Source organism: Phyllostomus hastatus, unplaced genomic scaffold (genome assembly GCF_019186645.2).
Source record: "Phyllostomus hastatus isolate PE091 unplaced genomic scaffold, TTU_PhHast_1.1 phas_scaffold_93, whole genome shotgun sequence".
NCBI classification, from domain to species: Eukaryota; Metazoa; Chordata; class Mammalia; order Chiroptera; family Phyllostomidae; genus Phyllostomus; species Phyllostomus hastatus.
Genome location: NW_025334042.1, coordinates 24153857 through 24175823, shown reverse-complemented (window position 1 = coordinate 24175823; position 21967 = coordinate 24153857). Strand labels below are relative to the sequence as shown.

Here is a 21967-nt window from a genome sequence, read left to right as displayed (position 1 = left end):
AGCACTAATTATGACAATACCATTCCGATTAATCTTATTCTAGGAAAACAGAAATGGCAGCACTTCAAGCCATGAAGACCGAGCCCCAGATAGATGTGACTAAGACACCCTCAGAAAAATGAGTAGGTGTGCCATATACTGAGAAAACAGATTTGCAATCTGACAAAGGACATATATCCAGAATATATAAAGAACTCTGGCAACTCCACAATAAAAAGACAACCTAATTTTAAAAATAAACAAAATATTCAAACACACTTTATAAAAGGAGACATGAGTGGGCATGAAACACAAGGATGTTGCCAACACTAGCTATCAGGGGAATAAAAATGAGAATCACAGTGAGATACCATTTCACACTCACTTGAAAGGCTATAAAGTATAAAATACAAGGCCGCATGTGGAGCAGCTGGAACGTGTTTATGCCGCTGGGGAAGTGAAAATGGGGGAGTCACTGTGGAGCGCTGTGTGGAAACATCTCAGAGAGTTAAGCACACACTCACCATATGACCCGTCATTCCCACTGATTGTCCATTTCAATCCAATCCTCAGCACTCTCATGTTGCTTTCCTTTCTCCCAAATCTTCCACATCTTTATTTTACTATTCTCATGATTCTTTTAGTGAAAAGAATCCCTCTTTCCACCTCAAATAAATTCTCTCTAATTAATCATAAAGACATTTCTTCCACATTTATTCTAGGAGGTATATATTTGATGACATGAAGGTGATTGAAGATTAGCCGTGTATTTTGCCTAATTAAGAGGGCAACTGTTTTTGACAGCTATAGATGTTAGTTATATGTCGAGAACAACAATGAAAATAGAACCTACACCCATTTAAGAAAGACAATATGTAGATTTAAAGTGTTTTCTTGTATAATTCATATTCTTCAACAATAGAAAGAAAATCACCTCACAGTCATTTGAAAAGTTCATTTATTACATACTAATATACACTTTATGTAATAAAAAAAAGCCTCCCAATACATTGAACCGTCTTACAAATGAAATAAGAAAATAAAATTTTCATCTGTTTATAAATGGGGTTAAATTAACTAGTACAAGATAGATGTGTACGCCTGCCCTGCAGTCTGTGTGAATTCCCCCGGAAATGGCCACGAGAAAGCAGCGGTGCTCTGCTGTTTGGCACTGTGGTACTTCTCCTGAGTGCTTGTATAATTACACATGTTGACATTTTCAAGTTAGTCATTTTAAATGTGAAACATTCAACATATATACAGATGTTACAGTTTTCCATTTTTTTGGATTAATCTTTGATATTTACATTTAAATATATTCAGATTAAATATTTTTTGACACTCAGGAAGTACCTTTTCTACTTGCTGTCTCTTTAGATGAAGGAAGATATACCTTAAGATGCTATTTGGCAATTTTTTTCTGATAATAGTAACTTAAAAGTTATGATAGTTTCTAGTAATGCTCAATTTTCATAAAAAGTGCACCATTTTACATATTGCGCGCCTAGAAAATAATACATAAAACAAATACATAGTTTCTTAAAGCACATTGCAGGGAAATAATTGAAATGTGATTTAATATTATCATGCTTATAAGATACTTATATTTTGTACTTGACTTCACTAACATATAAAATATATAACAAATGTTCTTGCTCCTGATTTGAATAAAAAGTAGCAAGCTCCACGTCCTGTGTGTTGTGGAAGTGAACAAGGACAACAGTTTGCTCCTCAGCGTAGTGTCAGCACTTCCACTTTCACGGAGAACCACTCAACGTTATATTAAATGGCAAATGGATGTCAGCAAATACCTGTGTAAGATGGAATGAACTAGATGCTATTTTAGACATGCTAAATTAAATGAACATTAGTATTAATAATGATTTGCAAATAAGAGCTTACTTTCTTGTAAATGATTATGATGCTATTGTAAACATTGAAGAGCATTACTGAACTATATATAACTTGGGTTTCAAATTTAAAATATCCTCAATAGACAGATACATACAAATGGATGTTTGAGTCCATCAACTTAATTCCCTGCCCCCACCCCAAATAATATAAATGTGTTGACTGTAATGAGAGAAAAACTACACATGTAAAAAATAAAAATCAAATGCACCATACACTAAAATTCTGAAGACTACAGAATAAGATTATATACATAAACACATAGCAATCACAGTTTCCTGCACTGAATGTTTATCAAATAAAAATGTATCAATACTGGGTAGTACACCTCCACGTGAATTGTGGTCTTCTAAAAATTCTGAATGAGAATGGAAGACGAGAGGGAGAGCATTGTTCAATGATAAAAGTACGACAAGAGGACTCAGAATAACATTAAAAAGCAAATGCCTCCAGAACAGACAGTTTAGGTATAAGCATTATTTTTGTTGTTCCTCTGTAATTTAAATAAAACCCCTCTCTTAATGTTTACAAAAATATCTAAATGAAGAAGTCACTAATCCAATGTCACAAACAGAATGGGCAAAATATTCTTTTACTGTTGATGATAAGAGATTCTAGCCTGGTGTCTGATCATTCGTGTGCCTTACTGGGACAGTTCACAAGACATACTTTTCACCTCTGTTGTTAAATAGACCCAGAGTATTTGGTGCAAGATTAGGGAAAGGCATTAACTGGTGATAGCTTTGCCACCAGGGCATTTTGTTTGATGTTCTGAGAATACAAGTATTTGGTACTTTGGGAAGGAGGAGGGGATGGGGGAGGGAATTATCCAATGACCTTGACACTCAGCTACCCGTATTCTTCTGCTTATACAGCAACAAAAATACATCATCTTATTCACCTCTTGCAAAACCTGGGTAGAAATGCACACCACAGATTTTAAACACATAAACAGCCATTCTTGACAAAAATGATGATTTCCTCTTCTGAAGGTGCCTGGTGATATTGCTAGTAAATGTCTTCGGAATCTTCTTGTTATTTCCTGTGAATAATATCCCAATCCTTGGGGCAAAATAACTCACATGTCTTTTGGAGCATAATATGCAATCACTTCCAGTAGAAAAAGAAGGTATATTTTCCTTTGGGTTAGTGATGCTTGGAAGTTGGGGGATTGTAAATCCAGTCGAGTATAATGAGCGCCATGCTTCCACTCATGAAGATGATGCCAACCACCAGGAAAATCAGAGCCTGCGAGGCAAAGAGAACTTGTTAGGGAGCACCAAAACAGCACATTGCTTACCAAACAGTGCTCTGATTTGCCCAGTCAATGGTATTATTCTTACAGGTCAGATATCCATGCCTAGCAGTTCAGTCAGTTTAGAACCCTAGTTGGGGAGAGAGGATGAACACATTGGACAGATTGAACTCAAGTGTTCAAAATATAGTAATGGTTCATTGATGTGGTTCAGAAAAAGGATGGGATACCCTGGGTTACCTTTTTCCTGTTACGTTAAAAATCAAGTAAGAAAACAATTTAATGACCTGGGGAGAGCTCACAATGTTTTAGGTGAAAAAGGCAGGTCATGAAAGAGTAGCATGTATGATATAATCAAAATTTATAAAGCAATCCAAAAAAATAAAATCCAAATACATGTTGCATATTCCTTGGGGGGAAAACAAAGTGTGTGTGTATGTGTGTGTAGAATACAATGTTTAAGAATTTTAACAGTAGAAGCAGCCTTATATAGTGCTGCACAGATCAACCTCCTAATTCTATATATGAGGGAAGTGGCCACTAATTTTTTTTCAGTAGAAAGAACCTAGGATATAATTTACTCTCTTTTACATCTGATAAAACTGAAAATGGGTATCTCAAACAGGATAAGTAACTTGCCAAGGTCACATTGTTATAAAAGTGCAAGAAGGATGGACCACAGTGAGTGGAAATCTGGGGGGGAGCTGAAGGGGGGAGCTTTTGATGCCAAACTGTTCACAGCGCCTAAGCAGCCAGAGAGGTGGATGACTCCCGGGCAAAATTCGGGGTAATTCAGTCAAAGATATTCTTTCCATGCCTTAATATAAGACTTCATTAAGTAGTCACTGATAATATTCAATTATCGGAAAAACAATGATTTCTAGTGTATTTTTCTATAGTTTTATTATGGAAAAGAAATACATACTCTCTAGTTCAATGAAACTATATTGTATATCTAAAGAGGTTAACTGGAAAACAAACATTTCCTTTCTGGACCTCCGTCCACACCAGAGGACAACAGGTAACTGTGGAAGGGAACAAAAGCAACATCTTTTCTTTTGGCCTTACAGACATAATGAATATGGCCGAAGTGTTTAAATTACTTCATAGCACTTCTGGGGAGACTAATTCCTTCCTGCACAATTCACTGTAGATAGTGCAGCAATAGCTGAGTGGTGGAAACCGGTGTGCATGCTGCCGGTGGGAAAACTCCATTAGCCTTTCACAGGTGGGGAGAACTCAACACAAGGTATTTGACATTTGAACAGAAGAAATCCAGGAATCTTCTGGGTACCCCATTTTCTCTCCAGCTCATCTTTAATTTTTCACTCTTGTTCATCAATTCATTTTCTTGAACCATGTGTATTTTCTGGCTTACTCTAAGTCTCGAAACAATAACTTATAGTGGGGGAAATTGCAAGCCTTACTTACCCCAACCTTTTGGGGTGACCGAAGAGGTTCTTTCTTGACGAGTTTAAGATAAAAAGCTGCTGGGAGAATGAAAATCAGCATAGTGGCAGAAGAAGCACCTGTGGAGAGAAACACAGGGCAGGTCAGTGGCTTACGGTGAAGGTCTGGCACAGCACGGCAGAGACCAAGGGCAAGCACTCTGGACACACCACGTCCACAGCTACCCTCATCTTAGCGCTGAAAGCACCATATGATCCTCTTGGTTGCTTATTTAAAGGAGATAGATAGGTTCATAAAGAAGATTAAAATGTACCTAACATCGTAGCTGCATATGAAGTATGCATAAGCTATAATTGATAATAAAACAGCTGGTTGTCACCTGTACAGGAAACTAGTAATGCTGTAAACGCCTATGAAGGAGGTGGAACTCATCACACGCCCTTCTGTCTCCTTCTAACTTTTCAATTGGTTTACACCCAATGTTTAGAAGTTTTATATGGTACTGAATTTTAAATTGGAACAATCCTTCAAATCAACAGAATAAAGAAATTAAGTTAATAGGCCACACAGTGAAGGGAAATAATATGCTTTACAAAATATCAATCTTTTCCTCCTCCCAAGATATCCTTACTGCTCAGCTAATACTCACAGACCGGGAGAGCATCCCATAGGTAAAATCTCTCTTCCTTACTTTCTGATGCAGAGTTAAGACCTAAATGCAAATCCTGGGTCTAAGGTATGTGATTTGACTTCCATAGGCTCAGTTTCCTCGTCTGTCAGAAAAGGACTAGATGACCAATATGGTAGCTTTTGGCACTGACATTTTCTGATCCTGTGAATAACTTCCAGTGTCACCTGGAAGGGAAGGAAGGTGACAGCTGGAGTCCCACTGGACTCCTAGGAATCCTGTGAGCCTGAGACAGATGGAGGTCCTTGACTTCCCAGCAGAGGCTCCCTCTGTGCTATTTAAGGAGCTCGGGTCAACTAAATAAAAAGATGAAGGGATTAAGAAGTGCAAATTGGTAGTTACAAAAAGTCACAGGGATGTAAAATACAACATAGTAATATAGTCAGTAAAATTGTAATAACTGTATACAGTGCCAGGTGGGTACTGGAAATACTGGGGAACCACTTTGTAAAGTATGTGATTGTCCAACCACTATGCCATACACCTGAAATTAATGCAACATAATATTGAATGTAACCTGTAATTCAAAAATAAAACTTAAAAACCATAGAAAAACACAGCCTTTCTGAAACTTACCTATGAATCCAAAGATGTATTTTATAGTTGGCACAAGGATGACCAAAACATTATTAAGTGCAAGAAGAACGGCTGCAATCAGGAAGTGTCTTATCCAGCTGAAGGGTCTTCTGGGAAATAACAATGTGGTCACTGAGGTACGAATCTGCAACAAGAAAGTTCAAAGGCAAGGTCACAGCTATGTTTTCAACTTTATTATTTCAAGTATTCTCATTGCTCTGGAGCATTTTCTTTTTTTTTAAGATTGAATTTATTGGGGTGACATTGGTTCACAAAGCCATACAGGTTTTAAGTGTACAGCTCAACAAAACATCGTCTGCACACGGTGCGCCCATCGCCCTGAGCAAAGTCTCTTTCTGCCCTCATTCTGTGCCCCCCTTCTCAGTCCCCCGCCACCCTGCCCCCCTTTCCCTCTGGCTATTACCACCCTATTGTCAGTGTCTTTGTGTTGTATATATATATATTTTGTTAATCCTTTCACCTTTTTTCATCCAGTCCCCTACCCGCCTCTGACCACTGTCAGTCTGTTTCATGTGTCCATGCCTCTGTTCCTACTCGTTTGTCAGATTATTTTGTTCATTAGATTTCACATACGAGTAAGATCATACAGTATTTGTCTTTCTCCAACTGGCTTGTTTCACTCAGCATAATAATCTGTTCAGCATTTTCTTTGTTTTCCCCAGATAAGATCTTGATGCTGATTTTTTTTAGAATTTTTTTATTGTGGTAAAATACACATACAATTCACCATCTTAACCATTTTTAAGTGCACAGTCCAGTGGTATTAAGTAAATTCATATTGTTGTGCAACTTTGATGCTGATTTTTGATGTGCTATTTTTCCTTGATATATTTATCTTGTGCTCACTTCCTCAGCTTTGAGAATTTTTTTCTTAAAAATAATCTCAGTCAGAAAAAGATGAAATATCATATAAGAGGTATAATTCAGAGATATAGTAAAACCCTTATCGATTTCTAATTATGTCTCATCAGACTCGATCACATATTAAGGAGTGAGCACTGAATTGATTGGCTTGGAAATGTAAATGGAATTTTTACAAACCTGGGTTTTCCTTAATTTTGCATTATACTTTTTTCCACGTGATATGTATTTTTAAATATAATACTCTTTGTGTTTACTCCTTTTCTCTCTCTTCTTTTATCACCCCACCCCCATTTATAGATTATAAATGCGCGAAAACAAGGAACTAATAACGTTAACATTTATCCGAGTTTCTAGCTTAGAGTCTTGCACACAGCAGGCACTCAATACATGTTGAATTAAATTAAGCAGAATGTATCTTTCCCCTCCCTTCACAATCCTTGAGAGATTTCAGCCCTATTTTAACCACCAAAATAAGTAGGTGAAGGGTCAAGAGAGTCTGCTTTCGCAGCAGCAGCCGCTCAAGTTACTCTGATGTAACTGGATAAAAAGGTCCTTGTGGGTGGAGGGAGGGAGGGCCAGTCCTGTCTGAACAGCTTAACAAAGCTGAACAAAATCTTATCTTTGGGATTGTTTAGAAGACACTTTTGACTTAGTGGAATTAGTCTATTGGCTTTTCAGTAAGTGAGCACTTCAGTTAAGCTGGGACTTCACACTTTTAGAAGTGCTGGGATTCATTTTCACTTTAAAATTTTACTTCTGAAGTCTCTTGTGGCATGGAGATGGGAATTTACTTAAAAGAGTGAAAATGTAAAATCTAGTATTTTGAAACACATGTATGAATGACAAAAACTTCAAACTGAATTGCTTGCAGTTTCTAATGTGAAATTCCGTTCATTCCACTCCACCAAAAATTAAAGCCATCTGTTCAGATTTAAAAGGCAATTTCATTTCCAGAATGGCAAACCAGATAGTCTCTGGAAATGGTTTAAGGGAGACTTTGTAACAGATTTCAAAAATTGGATTAGCAAAAATTATGAAAGCTATTGTGGAAAGGACCGAGGAAGGCAAATGCCTTGGTTTGTTTTCCGAGCAGACTATAAATTCTACATTATGTCCTATAGCTAGTGCTTGCTTAATAATGTCCAACTGCTCTAATTAGTAGGGTTAAAATAAGCTTTCTCAAGCAAAATATAACCAAAGACACTGAAATAGAGGACAGGCTGACAGTGACCAGAGGGGAAGAGAAGAGGGAATTTCAGGGGAAAAGGGAAGGGTTTACAGGAACAAGTATAAAGGACACATAGACAAAAACTAGGGGGAGGTTGGTAATGGGAGGGAAGTGGGGAGGGTTGGGTGGGTGGGCTGGAATGGGAGTAAAAGGGAGAAAACTGTACTTGAACAATGATTAAAATAAAAAAATAAGCTTTCTATGGTGCATACATAGTGCTTAAGGATTTATTTGTCTGAAAGTGCTAAGTTTCTAGAATAAACAACTAGAATACAGGTTATTTTCAGGCAGAGGTCACCGCTATGTGATTTTCAGTTGTTCATTAAAATAATGCCTTTAACTCAGTAAGCTGAGTTAGAGGCAATCCTATATGTAGAATATAGGATTCTGCATTAGGATTCTACACAGAGGTTTCTAACGGTCATATGGCTTCCAGAAACATGAAGGTTTAGGCCAATGCGGTAGGACACAAAATTTACAGGAATAATGGTCGGAGTAAATGGTGGGCGCCTGCTCCTCCTAGTGAATAAGGAGTAACAAAACCCCGAGCAGAACTGAGGGCATAGAGAGCAGCCAGTGCCTTCCTGAAGAAGGCAACCAGGCAAACAGGGAGACAGCAGGCAGCTGGTGATGGGAGAGGCGGTGGTGGAAAAAACAGAAGGAAACTTGCTGGTCATTCCATGTTAAAATGCAACCTGGAGAAGTGAACCTGGGATCAAAAGATCTCAGCAATTCTGTTTACCTATGTCAGGATAGATGTCACTCTGGCCAATTACCCACAAAGCACTGCCTGCTATTCGACTTATCTCAGTGCCCTTTCCTCCACAGACACAAACTGATAAAAACCTGGAAATATAGGTCAGATGCTGTGGGGTTGGGGAGAGTCCCCAGCAATAGCCACGGCTTTTGACTCAGAAGGATTCCAGAAAAGTTCTCTGCAGCCGAGAGAGTGTTCTGAACAAGAGCCTCTTCGGAGGTGCGATGTTGCAATGTGGGGACCTAATGGCAAAGTGAGAAATGCAGTGGGAGGGGAGAAAGGCAGAGCCTTAGGTCTGAATTCTACCAAAAGGGAATAAATCGCAGCATTACTTAGGACAATCCCTATGGATCATGATTGGATTCCAGCTTTCCTAGCAACGTCTGCCATAATTCTATGCCTATAACTACAGACACTTCAGAACAGGAGATCTGAAGGCAATATACCTGGAAAGAATAACTGTACTATGGTCAAATAAAATAAAAGCAGCCAGAGAATCTGAGACATGATCTCTTTTCTGTGAGCTGTGGCAGGTGGAACTTGAGCTTCTGTTCTTAATAAACCTGTTAGGATTACTTATCTCTCTGTTTTTCATGGTGCTGTGTGAAGTTACTTCGTACAGGGAACCTTAGCTAACATGGCACTGTTAGAGCTCGGGGAGGAGGTAGGTCTGATAGGACACACGGCTGCCTTGTATCATCTCCCTTCCCCTACTAAGGAAGAGAAAAGAAATGCTGGATCACTAGTGAAAATGCAGAGTCTTAATTCACTTCATTTATTCATGTGTTCAACCAACATTTCAAGCTGTCACTATGGGCCTTTTACTAAGAAGGAAAAAACTAACCTGATGGGAGAAAAAAATATGATAAATGGATTAATCAAAAGAAAAACCATTCAACCAACCCACAGCAACAAAGCCCTTCTTCTAGCTCCCTGGGCTTCTAAGAAAGAGATCCCAGTTATATATTGAAAGGAGGATAATACCACCCCCCCACACACAAAATAGACATATTTTAATCAAGATTAGGTTTTACTTGCTTGTTTGTTTTATTATTAGTATGGGGATATCAAGATAAAGTAAATAAACTTCTCACAGGTCAAGAGTCTCTTGATACAAAGAAACCTGTCAGGAGAACCATGCTGTGACTCAGCCCTTGACACCTAGAAAATTTTGGCTCTGAGACTGTAAGAAACAAACAAAAACACCACTAACAACTTTTCTGTCCCTTTGGGGGAATGTGGCCTTGAGGTACTGACTGGGACAAGGAGGCTGGCCCGGCTTCCATGTCATCTATCCATCACATCCACAGAGGGTCTGGTCTGTTTATGCAGCCCAGACTCTCATTCAAGCTGGGATTCATGGTGAATGTCAGCACGGAGAATGGTCTATGCTGTTGCTGGAAAGGGGAGTTTGTACATTTCCAGCAAAGGCAGGATTCATTTGGAGACCATTTTTCTTAGTGAACTTTGCTGAGTCTACCCTTACACCAGTCTCCATGTACATCCCTAACCTCCAGGGACTTACTGCCCAGGGAAACGTGGAAAAGTAAACAGATCATCTCAATGTGACACCGTGAGGGCAAAACTGAGTTACATGCACACTGTTTCATAAAAGCTAAGGTTGGGTAATGAAGGACAGTAGTCAATTATTTTTCTGAACTTTGTTTGTAATGGTCTATTTTGTTTCTAATGGACATCGAATGGGAGTATTTCCAGCCTACTACAGCTCCTGATGATCAGATTTATGCCAGTGCCTTACCTACAACACAGGGGAAGAAAGCCTATGGGGATGTCAGGGTTGTTAATGTAGAGGTGAAAAGGTCGTCAGTGAGTGAAAGGCTGACTTGTACTTTCCATTGTCATGATCCAGCCCTCGGTGTCACGCCTGGAGCACCGCATTAGTGCAACTGCTGCCAACTAGTTGTGTGAGCACAGCCAAGCCCATTAATCTCCCGAGACCACGACTTGAAAGCACTACAGCTGGCATTTAGGAATAAAGCAATACAGAAGCACATACCAGCCTTCTTTGATAAAATTCTTTGATTGAACAATGATGTATCCACCATTCCCCCAAATTTAGTTAGCGCTATCTTTACACACAAAAAGGAGGGCTCTAGTATTCTTTCCCCAGTGACGTCGTTTGCTTAGAAATGTGCCCCTGGAATACACTTTCTGTCTCCAGCTGTCTTCTGCCTTGCACCCACCAAGGAGCTGACTGTAGGCTAAAGCTGCGTGCATGTCATTTAAAATACTTTGAGATACATGAGAGGCAAGACATTATTTAACAGTAAATATTAGCCAACAGAGTAATAAGGATCTGATTCCATGCAGTCATGAAGAAGGAATGTGCCAAAAAATATTTCAGGACACAGACTGCATTTAAAGTGACCACAGAGTCATTATATAAGTAGTCCTCATATGCTTGGCCCTGTATGGAACATTCTGTACAGGACAGTGCTGGTTACTGTGTCGTTTATTTCTTCCCCTAAAATGAAGGAGTAAATTCAGTGTTTATGAAAGGAGAAGAGTTGGCAGGAGAGCGCAGACCTATGTTTATCCATAGGTGGTGGTTATAGCTCACACAGCCCAAATCCCCACAACCAGCCCTGCTCTGTGATCCCAGAGAAACTGACGTCAATGGCAGATGCCAAGAAGGGGCCATGCATTGAGGACACGTGTCAGTCTGGGGAGCAGGAGAAGAGATATATGATGGATAATTTCACGTTTTCAAGAAATTTGGTTTTAGAATGTAATTTACTTAACATGAATCCCCTTTTCATTAGTCTTCAAGGAGTTAAATAGGTGACTTTTGGACGTTATTGTTGCACAGTAAGCTGGGGGAAAGATGGAATGCCTTCAAAACTATAGTGAAAACGTAATATGACTCGCAAGTTATTGTGGTTTTGGCTTTCAAGAAGTTATATGAACTCCCACTCATTTCTACTAATCCACAAAATAGAAGCTCAAGATCTGTGTTTTGAATTTGAATTTAAAAATAAATTTCTGTCTCAATAAGGCTGGAAAATAAATAAAAATAAGTTTCATAATTTTTCCCTACACTTCAAAAATACTTAACAACAAAAAAATATTTGCTCTATTTACATATTAAATAGTCCATTTTAAGTGGCTCTAAAATGCTATATAAAAATAATAATGTCCTCAGGCATTGCAATTGCAAACTCACATTATAATTGAGTCCATATCAAGTCAGTCAGAACATATGTGCTCATCTACAGAGTCAAGCAGGATTCTTTCCTCAGAGCTCCATGTACTTACTGGGAACAGGACGATGGGCACAGTTAGCGTTACTGCCACAAGGACTGCCAGGCGAACCATGAGGAGAGGGGTGTCAAAGGTATACACGTTGATATAAGCATGAAGTAGTTCATCTTCAACTTCCCCTACAAAGAGGAAGAATAGAAAGGGTTTGCTTGGTGCTGTCAAGTCAATTCCAATTACTTGTGTCAATATTCTATAGAGGGAACAAACATAGTGCAGTAGAAAAAACCCATGTCTGGGAATCCAGACACTTCTGTTTTTACTATGTCTTTGAGCTTATTAGCTGTGTGACCATTGAACAAAGGGGTCCTGAAGCTTGTAAGCTGCAGAAGCTAAAGTGAAATTGCCGAGAGGCTTCGCTAGCTCATTTGCATGGCGATGACTCTATCTCTGCTCTACAGAAGCATCACAAAACAGACGATAGACTGAGGTGCTCTGGCTGAAGGGCATGAAAAGGCTGAGCCCCACCAGTTGTCCCTCACATCCGGTCACTCCCCTTCTGCCCCTACCTGCCCGGCCAGCCTTGAGGCAGCTTCTCCTAACCCAGTAGGGAAACACCCTAGGACAGATGATCTCTAGCATTTTTTCAAGCTCAGCAGCTGTGACTCCATGACAACACTGACACACAGGTACAGTTGGGCCTTTTCAAGTCCTTGCTTGTCTTATGAAACTCAGAGTCAGTATAAGTAACATGCAAGGATGAGTTAGTATGATTTTTACAGTCTCCCAATGAATATTGCTTTAAGACTAAGATGCTGCCCTCCTGGAAAACACATTCATTCAGAATTTCAGGCACAAAGAGATGCTGATAGAATCAAAAGTAGTCTGATTTTCCCACTACTCCCCTCAAAATCAGACAAAGATGGATAAAAAAATTCCTTCAGTGGTATTGACCTGACTTTCACTAACTCATAACCAGCAAGGAGCTAATGCCCAGTGTAAAGCAAGTACTTGGTTATATTAACAGCCAAAATATTAGTCAAGTAGAATAAAATTCAATCACAGGATGATCCCTCTCCCCTAGTCTTTTCCTCCCCAACTTGTCTTGCAATCAATTTAATTTTTCAAGTCATTCAGAAGAACACAAAAAGTTAAGTTTATACAAGAAAGTATATATATGTTGGTCACATTGATTAGTGTGAACGAATGCCAGCAGCTCCATGTTTGACCCCCTGGAGTTTGTCTAGGAGGCCGTGCTTCCTGGATGGGAACAACAGTCCTACTCCCTTTTGTGTCCTGCTGAGATGCCATAGAGGAAATGTGTTAGGCATTATCTAATGTGGCCGTAGTCACATTTTGTTTCGATAGTACATTCCCAGATTGAAGGGAATTCTGTCATGTAATTTTCTTTCTTTAGAAAACCATTCACTATAACAAAATAGAATGGGATGAGCAAAAAAAAAAAAAAATGCCTAATGATCCAAGCCCTCAAATTCAACTTGACTGGTAACTAAGAAGCAGGCTCCAACTCAGTAATGTTGTAGTTTTTCTGCCATTTGCTTGATAGTTTTCAACATGCCATTAGATTTACTCTCATTGCTTCTAGCCTAAGATGGACTAGGGTGTCAAGCCAAAGAAATACTATCTATCCCAGCAGAAAAATAATTAAATTTGAAGAATCTTTTAAATACAATATATATGGATTTTCAGATTGTTGTAACCTGTTAGCCAAACTAGTTCAAATCCCATTTTCTTAGCTCAAGTGGCATGGTTAAGATACCATGTTAATTGAGTACTTGTATCTATAGTCCATTCTGCTTGGGAGGGTAATTAAAAGAGCAATACCTTCCCGGGTTAATGATCAGTCCAACTAGGATTTGCAGAAAGAAAATAACCTGGACAAAGTGACCTACCATAAAAAGTTAGGTAACCAAAGAGGGCAGCAAGCAGGTACATGACGAGCATCCCCGTGATGGAAATATTTGACACCGTTTGCATCTTCCTCCGAGACCGACTGAAAAGAAAAAGAACACTGAGTTTGTGGTTTTTTTAAAATTTATGAACAGATTGCTTTTCACAAGTAAAGTAAGGAAATAATGAAAGAATATATGTTTGTGCTATTCATTATAAAACCTCATTTCTGGTACAGAAACACAGCTTATTTAAATTTATCTTAGGGAGTTGTGAAGGATTTGTTTCCATTTTTCCAAAACATTACTCCTTCAGTCTTCCACTTTCTAAGAAGAACACCGGTTTATTTTGTGTTGATAAGTAAGCTTGTCTACTGAGTATTTAGGAATGTGATAAACATGAAAATCTTCATTTTCATAGTGAGGTGGGTTAAATGAGGACAAGTACCTGCTGGAACCAGCAAAGCCCTGCTTCCAGGAGTTCTGATATTATCACCAGGATGCTTGAAATTTTTACTGGGACAACTTCTAGAAACCATTCTAGAAGGCACCCAGTGGCTAAAATTCCATCGTCAGGCCTCTAAGGTAACTGCTACATGTGATTTTCCAAGTAAATCAAAGACATCAAAGTACTTGAAAATTCCAAAAATTTCTTATGAGGTAAATCAGAATTTATGGGGAAAGTTACTGCTATTTGGTGAAAACAAAGACTGGGATTGTTGTTGTCTGGGATAAAGAAGTTGAAAATTATTATATGACCTTGTCCCTTAAAGGTAAAGAGGGAAGCTGCTATAGTGGGCTCAGACCCAACTCCCCCTATAGTAGCTGCCAACACCCTCAGAGGATATCAGCGATTCATGAAATGTCAGCTGAGAGAAACAAGATTGCCTAGCCAGTGTCTCCATTGTCCAGACAAGACCATGAAGGTCAGATATTGGCACATCTTTGTGGTGAGTGTCTTTTAGACAAGGGTTAGGGACTGACCACAGGTGACATCAGTGACTTATTAAAGTCACCTAGTCATAATTTTTGGTCTTCATGAGTGTGGTAATTTCCAGTTCAGGTGACATAACTTCTTCCCATCAAAATTCAAATTCTCCTTGCCCGTCCAAATCCTTACAGCCATTGGCTCCTACCCACCTCCCCTGGACTGTTAGGATGGAGGAAGAGAAGAGAAGGAAGAAGACAGGGTAGTGCAGTGAGGGGTCTAATTCACACCTTTTTGGTTAAAGCACATTACTGAAGAGTGGTTGTAACAAACTTTCTCTGAAGAGAAAGCTAGAAACCATGCTTCTGGATAAAGCACCTTTGCACATAGAAGCCCATTTTCAAAGCAAATGAGAACGCTAAAAAGATGGCTGTCTTACTCTTTCAGTTCACTGTAGATGGGAAGGACCTCGGGGTGGCATACAAAAGCAAATGCGAGGATAGGAATTGCATAGGCCGTCTGCAAAACAAAGCCAACACCGCATGTTTAGCATTCTGGCGCAGATGGCAATCCCAGACCATCTCAGCTAATGAAAGAAAGACTCAGGGGCCACACTGCTGGGCTCATTAGAGGCCCAGGCCTCGCACTTACCCGGGAGTTGAAAACAAAGTATTTGGGTTGACACTTGTCACCGTGGGCTTCATACTCTACTCCACTGCCATGAAGGGAGCCCTTGGCCTGGTGGTCATCTAGCCCTGTAGGATTCTGGTGGGTGTAATCCATCATGAAGTTCACACCACTACTCTCCGAGTTGTTGGGGAACATGGCCATGTGCATTGGAAGTGTATTATTGAATGTCAGATTTCCAACATTGTGATCCAGAACAGGCAGAGGGCAGGGTATTTGAAATTTCTTGTAAATCACCTAGACACAGTCATTTAAAAAAGTTAGCCTTTTGAGGAAAACAATGAAATGAAAATCCATATGTGCGCCTTGCAGGATGACAATGGGGAGCCTTTGCTGAGGATTCCATTTAGACTAATGGACAGTGGAGACCCGCCCCAGCCTCTGTCCTGAGGGGAGCTGGAACTGCAGTTGGCAGCCCTCCTCTTTGAGTCACAGGACAGTATTTTGCATGAATCATCCTAAGCCTCAGGCATACTCTTCCGTGAGAAAGACCATCATTGCCTTGCTCTATTTCACATCTTTTATTTCCTCAAACTAACAATAATACAGGTTATTAAAAATTCTCCTCTTCTCCTTTATCTCTTTGGAGAAATGCTGTATAAAATTTGGCAGCCATGATATTACGAGAAATTCTCTTTTGATGGGGATTGGAGGGAGGTGGGGAGAGGTTTCTGTCTTAATCCCACTGGGGGTGCCCTCTCCTTTGGAAGAATGTGTAAGAGAAGACAGCTGATTCATGTGGATGTGGCTGATTCTGTAGCCTACTCATTTCTCTTCTGGGGCTCGTATCATCTTCTTTCTCCACCTTGCTAAATGCTGGGTTATTGTCATGTTCCTGCTTGAAGTGTTATTTTTGTCCAAATATATATTGTGAGCCTAAAACATACTATTAGCAATGGTCTTGACATTCTAACTCAACTGTTTTTAGATTCATGACTGTTCTTTTCTCATCCCAAATTAGAATACAAAAAAAAATTGCTTGTGATGCAAGAACTCTTTCATGCTAGTGAGTTGCTTGAACAAAAAAGAGAACGCTAATTCAGGCACTAAATGCATCTCACACTCCCCAAGCTACAAGAATCACGTCAAGAAATCACTTACCACACTGACAAAAAACACCATGCAGCTAAGAGAAAATCCACTGGTGTAGCCAAGGTAACCTGGGAGTTAGCAGAGAAATTCTGGAAGGTTAATATGGCATCTACAATCAGCTTGCTATTACAGTGTAAAATAAAAATAAAATTTAAAAAATGACTTTACCTAAATTTTTAAGGAGAGAAAGTGGAAGAATAATCCCAATAGACACAAATATGACGAGGTAGTTGCCATTGAGGTACCATTCTCTGGAAGAGAAAGACCAGCCAGAATATTGAAATTGGAAAAGACCAAGTAAATGAGTTACTGGACGTTACAGAGAGAATCTAAGACATACCCAGTATTTTCTTCAAGTCCCATGAATGCTCTGATCACTTCAGGTAGTTCATATTTAATGATAAAGAGGTAGCTTGACATTGCTGAAATGAAAAACATGACAACTCAGTAGGGTGCACAGCACTGAAGTCACGGGTGAGTTGTGAGAAATCCTTGCACTTGGGAAATATATTCTTCCAGTAAGATGAGCATTTAATCCACCAAACTGCATGAAAAGTCACCCACTGTGTATGTTGTACTGCTTCCAAGTTCTTTTCAAAAATACACATTTGGCCCTCTGGCTCTTGCAAGTGGAACTTCACTAATGGTATCAATGATGATTCTGTGTTAAATTCTGCTCTGAGGTTTTCAGTGAAGCTGCACCGGGAATGTTTCCCCCTCATTCATTCTAAGTCATCACGGACTATACTGAGTGTGCCTATTCCAGTGTCTGTACAGTCTGAGGAGGGGGCTGGCAACAAAAGGCATGGGCCAGGAGAGGGAGCCAGAATGGCAGAATGCAGCAGGGTTGACTCCAGGTCACTCTGGCTGTCCCCAGCTGGGTGCCAATCTAGGTCTCTATCTTCCCTAAGGGGCCCACAAAGTCTTGGGCCATGATGATCTAAACCGGAGTCCTACGGGGCTGGTGAGAATACAGGAGAGGACAGCTTCTCCCCGCTTTCTCAGTGGAGCTTTTTCCTCCTCTACATCCTGGTTTCCCTTTGGCCATATAAGAAGTTATACAAAATGGGAACCTTTCTTGAGCATCTAAGTAAGTGATATATGTGTGATCATGTACTCTTCTGAAAACCTGATGAACTCTGTAAACCCAAACCCTGGAAATACGTGTATGTATAAATAATGCACAATAGACAATTTTGCCAGCATTGTAGGGATTTCTGCAACATCTCTTTCTCAAGTCCACCTACTCAGTGAAGTTAATACTGATTTGGTATTTGACACACAGTCAAAAGATTCAATTAAGAATAAACGGAGAGGTTTTACATAGGTAGCATTAACTGTACACTGCATCCCTCTGGTGAGGTTTTGCTAAAAGACGTTTTAAAGCAAACCTTCAGTTGTAGGTTGAACTATTAATATTCATAATATTAAGCTATTTCCTTAACCTCAAACAAAAGTAGTAACAGTGATACTAATTCCCCACATTGTTCAGTTCTGCACATTACTCCATTTAAACAGCAAGATATATGTTATTATCTTCATTCCACAGCTGAGGGTAGAAAGCTTATGTGACATGTCCAAGATCACATAGCTTGAAAATGACAGTCCACATGCAAAATGTGAGTTTCCTGATTTTGAGCTAGTGGCTTCCTCTCTATTGGGAAGTGGGATGATTCTTACAATACCTGGTGTATCTTCTGCAAACATTATTTGGTTAATCTTTACAAAGACCTGGGCTACAACTAAATCTTACAGAGTGTAAACAGAGGAGATATTTCTGATTAACTGGCTCCATGAGGTACCGTGCAATTTTAGACAGCTATTATTGCTGACTTTCAGTGATGTTACCACTGTTAATGTGTTTGGGCTTTAAAAATTCAGAATGATCCAGACCTGTCTGGGTAATGTCAACATTATTCTGCCAGTGTTGAAACATCTATGGTAAATGTTAATTTTCAGGGAACTGAGAAAGTTGAACATTCTAAATGTGGAGTTGCTAAATACAGAAATACAAGTGATTTCCCTTCAGGCAAAATAACCACTGACCATATAGGGTAACCAAAGTGAGAGCATTGTCAGGGACAATATAAAATTGTATCTTACTCCCTGAAAGCCACACTTCCTATCGTGTGTGTGGCTTGCTCAAGAGACCACTTTACAGCTCATTCCATTATTTAGAAGCACAATAGCAGCTGTACTTCGAGCAACAGGCCACACTATTGTCACTCAGCCTGTGAGATTCGGGGCTAAATATGTGCATGGTTATTTCAGTTGTCCAAACAAGTAAAACAGATCAGCTATGAGGTGATCCTATGAAATCCTTGGTACTTTAAATCTTGATAAGGCTGAACATTTGAGCAAATGTAGAGCAGTCTATTTGGTGGAAGACAGGAAGGTGACGCGGGGTGGGGGTGGGTGCGCTGAAAGGCTTATGACCCCAAACCAGTAAAATAAATGGAGCAATCCTGGCATTATTGCCAAATGCTGCCCAAGACTGTAGTCCTAATATATAAAAATATGAGAAGACACAAATACAAATCAATATATCTTTGGATTGTATCTGCTTAACTACTATCCTGGCTCTGCTTAACAACTGTCCACGATCAGGAGCAGGCACAGTTAGACAAAGGTTATAACGAATTGTTGCATTCCCGAAATCCTAGATGACTCCAGTGAGATTTTACTTATCAAAAAAGGTTACCTATTTTCAAGATCTCTGTGTGAATGTATTTGCTGCAGCATTGTTGTTATTGTGAAAAACTGGAAACAATCCAACTGTTTGTCAATAAAGGGTTTAGTAAACTAATTATGCTGCATTTGCACAATGGAAAACTCAGAAGTTACTAAAAAGAATAATATGTGAATATATTTGAGGCATATTGTTAAATTGAAAAAGCAAACTGCAAACTAGTATTATAAAAAGATCCAATTTTAACAGAAACAATGTATTTGTTAACTTTGGCACAGAGAAAAACCTGGAGTTGTTATCTCTAAGGGTGACTTACATTAACATTTCTTTGTCATTTATATTTTATGCAATGTTTTAGTTTTCACAGTTAGCATTTATTTGTCTTAAAATTATACTGCTGCTCATTTAAAAAATAATCAGAAGGGCTCCAGACACATGGATATTGAATTGAGAACCAGGCAGGAAGGAAGCATGTACTGAACCCATATCATGTGCCTCATGTTGTCTTATCGCATCCTTACAGTGACCTTGTGAGGGTAGAATATTGCTCTCATTTTCATAGATGGAGAATTAGACTTGGAGGAGTAAAACGATTTTCCCAAGGTCACAAATAGTGACAAAAATAGACTGAAATTCAGAATCCACAATGCATCAGAATCCACAATTCTGTTATCTATGCAGGGGTTTTAAAACACCTTTTAAAAATAGTGATGGACAAGATACCTACAAAGAAGGCTAAAGGAGCCCAGAGGACCTAGGGAACCCTAGATCATAAAAGCCTAGAGAAGTGCTAGATCACGGGAAGACAGCGAGGGAGACAACGAATCTGTGTCGTTGTGTGTTTGTGTGTTAGGATAGAGGACTACAGGAACGGGAACTGAAGGTAGTGTGTTATGGTATGACACAGGACACATAGAGGGTAGACAGAGAAAGAGGTAGATATTAATAGATAGGTAGATATGAGGATGGGTAAGAAAGGTATCAGAAAGGTAGGCGGAGGAAGCATCTTCTGCAGAGGAGGAGCAAAAGTAGATTTAAATTTGAGAAAGTTAATCTGGAGAATGAGTTAGAGATGGGAGCAGGGGAAGCTCGGGCTCAGGTGACCACTGTGGAGGTGAGGACAGAATAAGCAGAAAGACCGAAGAAGTTAAGGAAGAGACAGAATGAAAAGGAGCTCTTTGGCATTTGATTGGATGTTCAGGGTTAGAGAGAGAGGGAAACGTTTAAGCTGACACCCAGATTTCAAGGAAGCTTTTACTCTATATGTTAATTCTAGAATTCAGTGGGTAGGGTTTTATATAGTATTTCATCCTTACATGTTGTATTTTTAATTAAAAAGGAACAGTGAGTCTATTTTTTAAAACTTATTTTTTTAATTTAAAAACTACAAGGCAACCATTTTTCTGTATTTAAAGTGCTGTACATTGCTGTAAGAGTTTTCTTGTATATCAATCATTCTTTAGAAAGTTGAAGTAGCCCATTGAAAGCTACATCATCCCCTTACCTCCAATGTTCTGCATCATAATGGAAATAAAAGCTCCGATTTTCCCAGGCCATCCAAATGCTTTTTCCCCTAATTTTTCATAAATTAAAGACCCTACAATCAAAGATAAAATAACCTTGTTAAAAAAGCATTTTAATGACTAAAATATTTTTGTAATATAATTCTACACCGGCGTCACACATGTGAATAAGCACCATGTAGAAAGTATAAACTGAAAAAGCACAATCTCAAAAACCAATTCAAAATATGTTAAAATATTCTCAGTAAGAAGCAGTGGCTTCATTCATGTGAGCTCCACACAGCAAGCCGAAACTCTTATTTGCCTTATTCACCAAAAACCTCTTTATCTATTTGGCTTCTACTTGAGCCAGTTGACTTGTATTCCTCTCAGTTGCTCAATAACTAAAAACATTGAGAAACCACATCACTGGGGTCAGAAGAAAATGAAACACGGCATTGACCCAAATCATCCTATAGTTACAGAGCTATAGACTGACAGACCCTTTCATGAGAATCAAAATAGAACATTTCAGACTTGATGAACGGGTAGCGTACCTCCTTCTTTCGAAGTCTTTAATAGGAGGTGAACTGAATAGAGTGATAATATGGCCACAGCAAGCAGCATGATTCTGTGAGGCAAATAGAGAACAGAAAATAAATAAGATATAAAAACAGATAGTATAGTAAATTCTCACATTGGTCTTTTTAATCATTAACACTCAAAAGTATGTGGATTTGGGGTAAGCTGAGACACTCTTTTCAGAGCTCCACACATACTCTGTAGTGTCAGAAAACTGGAATTTGCTACTTGTGTACCAGAACCTACTACCTGAAATTCCTGACATATTTCTTTTTAATGTTACCCAGTAGTAAAATCTGGTTCATAACTTAACTTAGATGCTAAATGTATAGCAAAATTAGCAAATACCACATCTACTTACTCAGCCCATGGGTCTATGTACATCATATTTGCATGATAGTTGCACCAACATTTATAATTGGAGGGCTATTCAATAGTCTGACTAAACCTTAATCTAAAATCTAAAACCAGAGAAGCCAAAGCATGCAGAGTCTGAGCTCCATCACTACTGACCCGGCACTTAGAGGTCAAGTGGGAGACCCAGAGGGTCAAGCAATTGCCTGTGTAAGAGAGAAACAGAGAAAGGTAAGTACGGGGTGCAGAGAAATTCCTTTTCTAGAATCAGAAAAAAATCACCTCGGGATCCTCCGCATGTCCACATGCACATAT

The 21967-nt window shown here is 39.2% G+C and overlaps 1 protein-coding gene across 4 annotated transcripts in view; it reads right to left on the bottom strand.

Moving 5' to 3' along the window:
- Positions 1-919: 919 nt before the first annotated feature.
- SLC38A4 (solute carrier family 38 member 4) overlaps positions 920-21967 on the bottom strand; it is a 66780-nt gene continuing 45732 nt past the window's right edge. For all 4 annotated transcript variants that reach the window (XM_045829607.1, XM_045829604.1, XM_045829605.1 and 1 more), the window contains 12 exons: positions 21274-21347; positions 20719-20811; positions 16866-16947; positions 16694-16776; positions 16535-16593; positions 15398-15670; positions 15186-15265; positions 13822-13922; positions 11966-12090; positions 5820-5964; positions 4577-4674; positions 920-3138 (listed from right to left, as the gene is read on the bottom strand). In XM_045829607.1, coding sequence (XP_045685563.1) covers positions 3037-3138; positions 4577-4674; positions 5820-5964; positions 11966-12090; positions 13822-13922; positions 15186-15265; positions 15398-15670; positions 16535-16593; positions 16694-16776; positions 16866-16947; positions 20719-20811; positions 21274-21347 — 1315 coding nt within the window. In that variant the 3' untranslated portion in view covers positions 920-3036. The remainder of the gene's footprint in view (positions 3139-4576; positions 4675-5819; positions 5965-11965; positions 12091-13821; positions 13923-15185; positions 15266-15397; positions 15671-16534; positions 16594-16693; positions 16777-16865; positions 16948-20718; positions 20812-21273; positions 21348-21967) is intronic.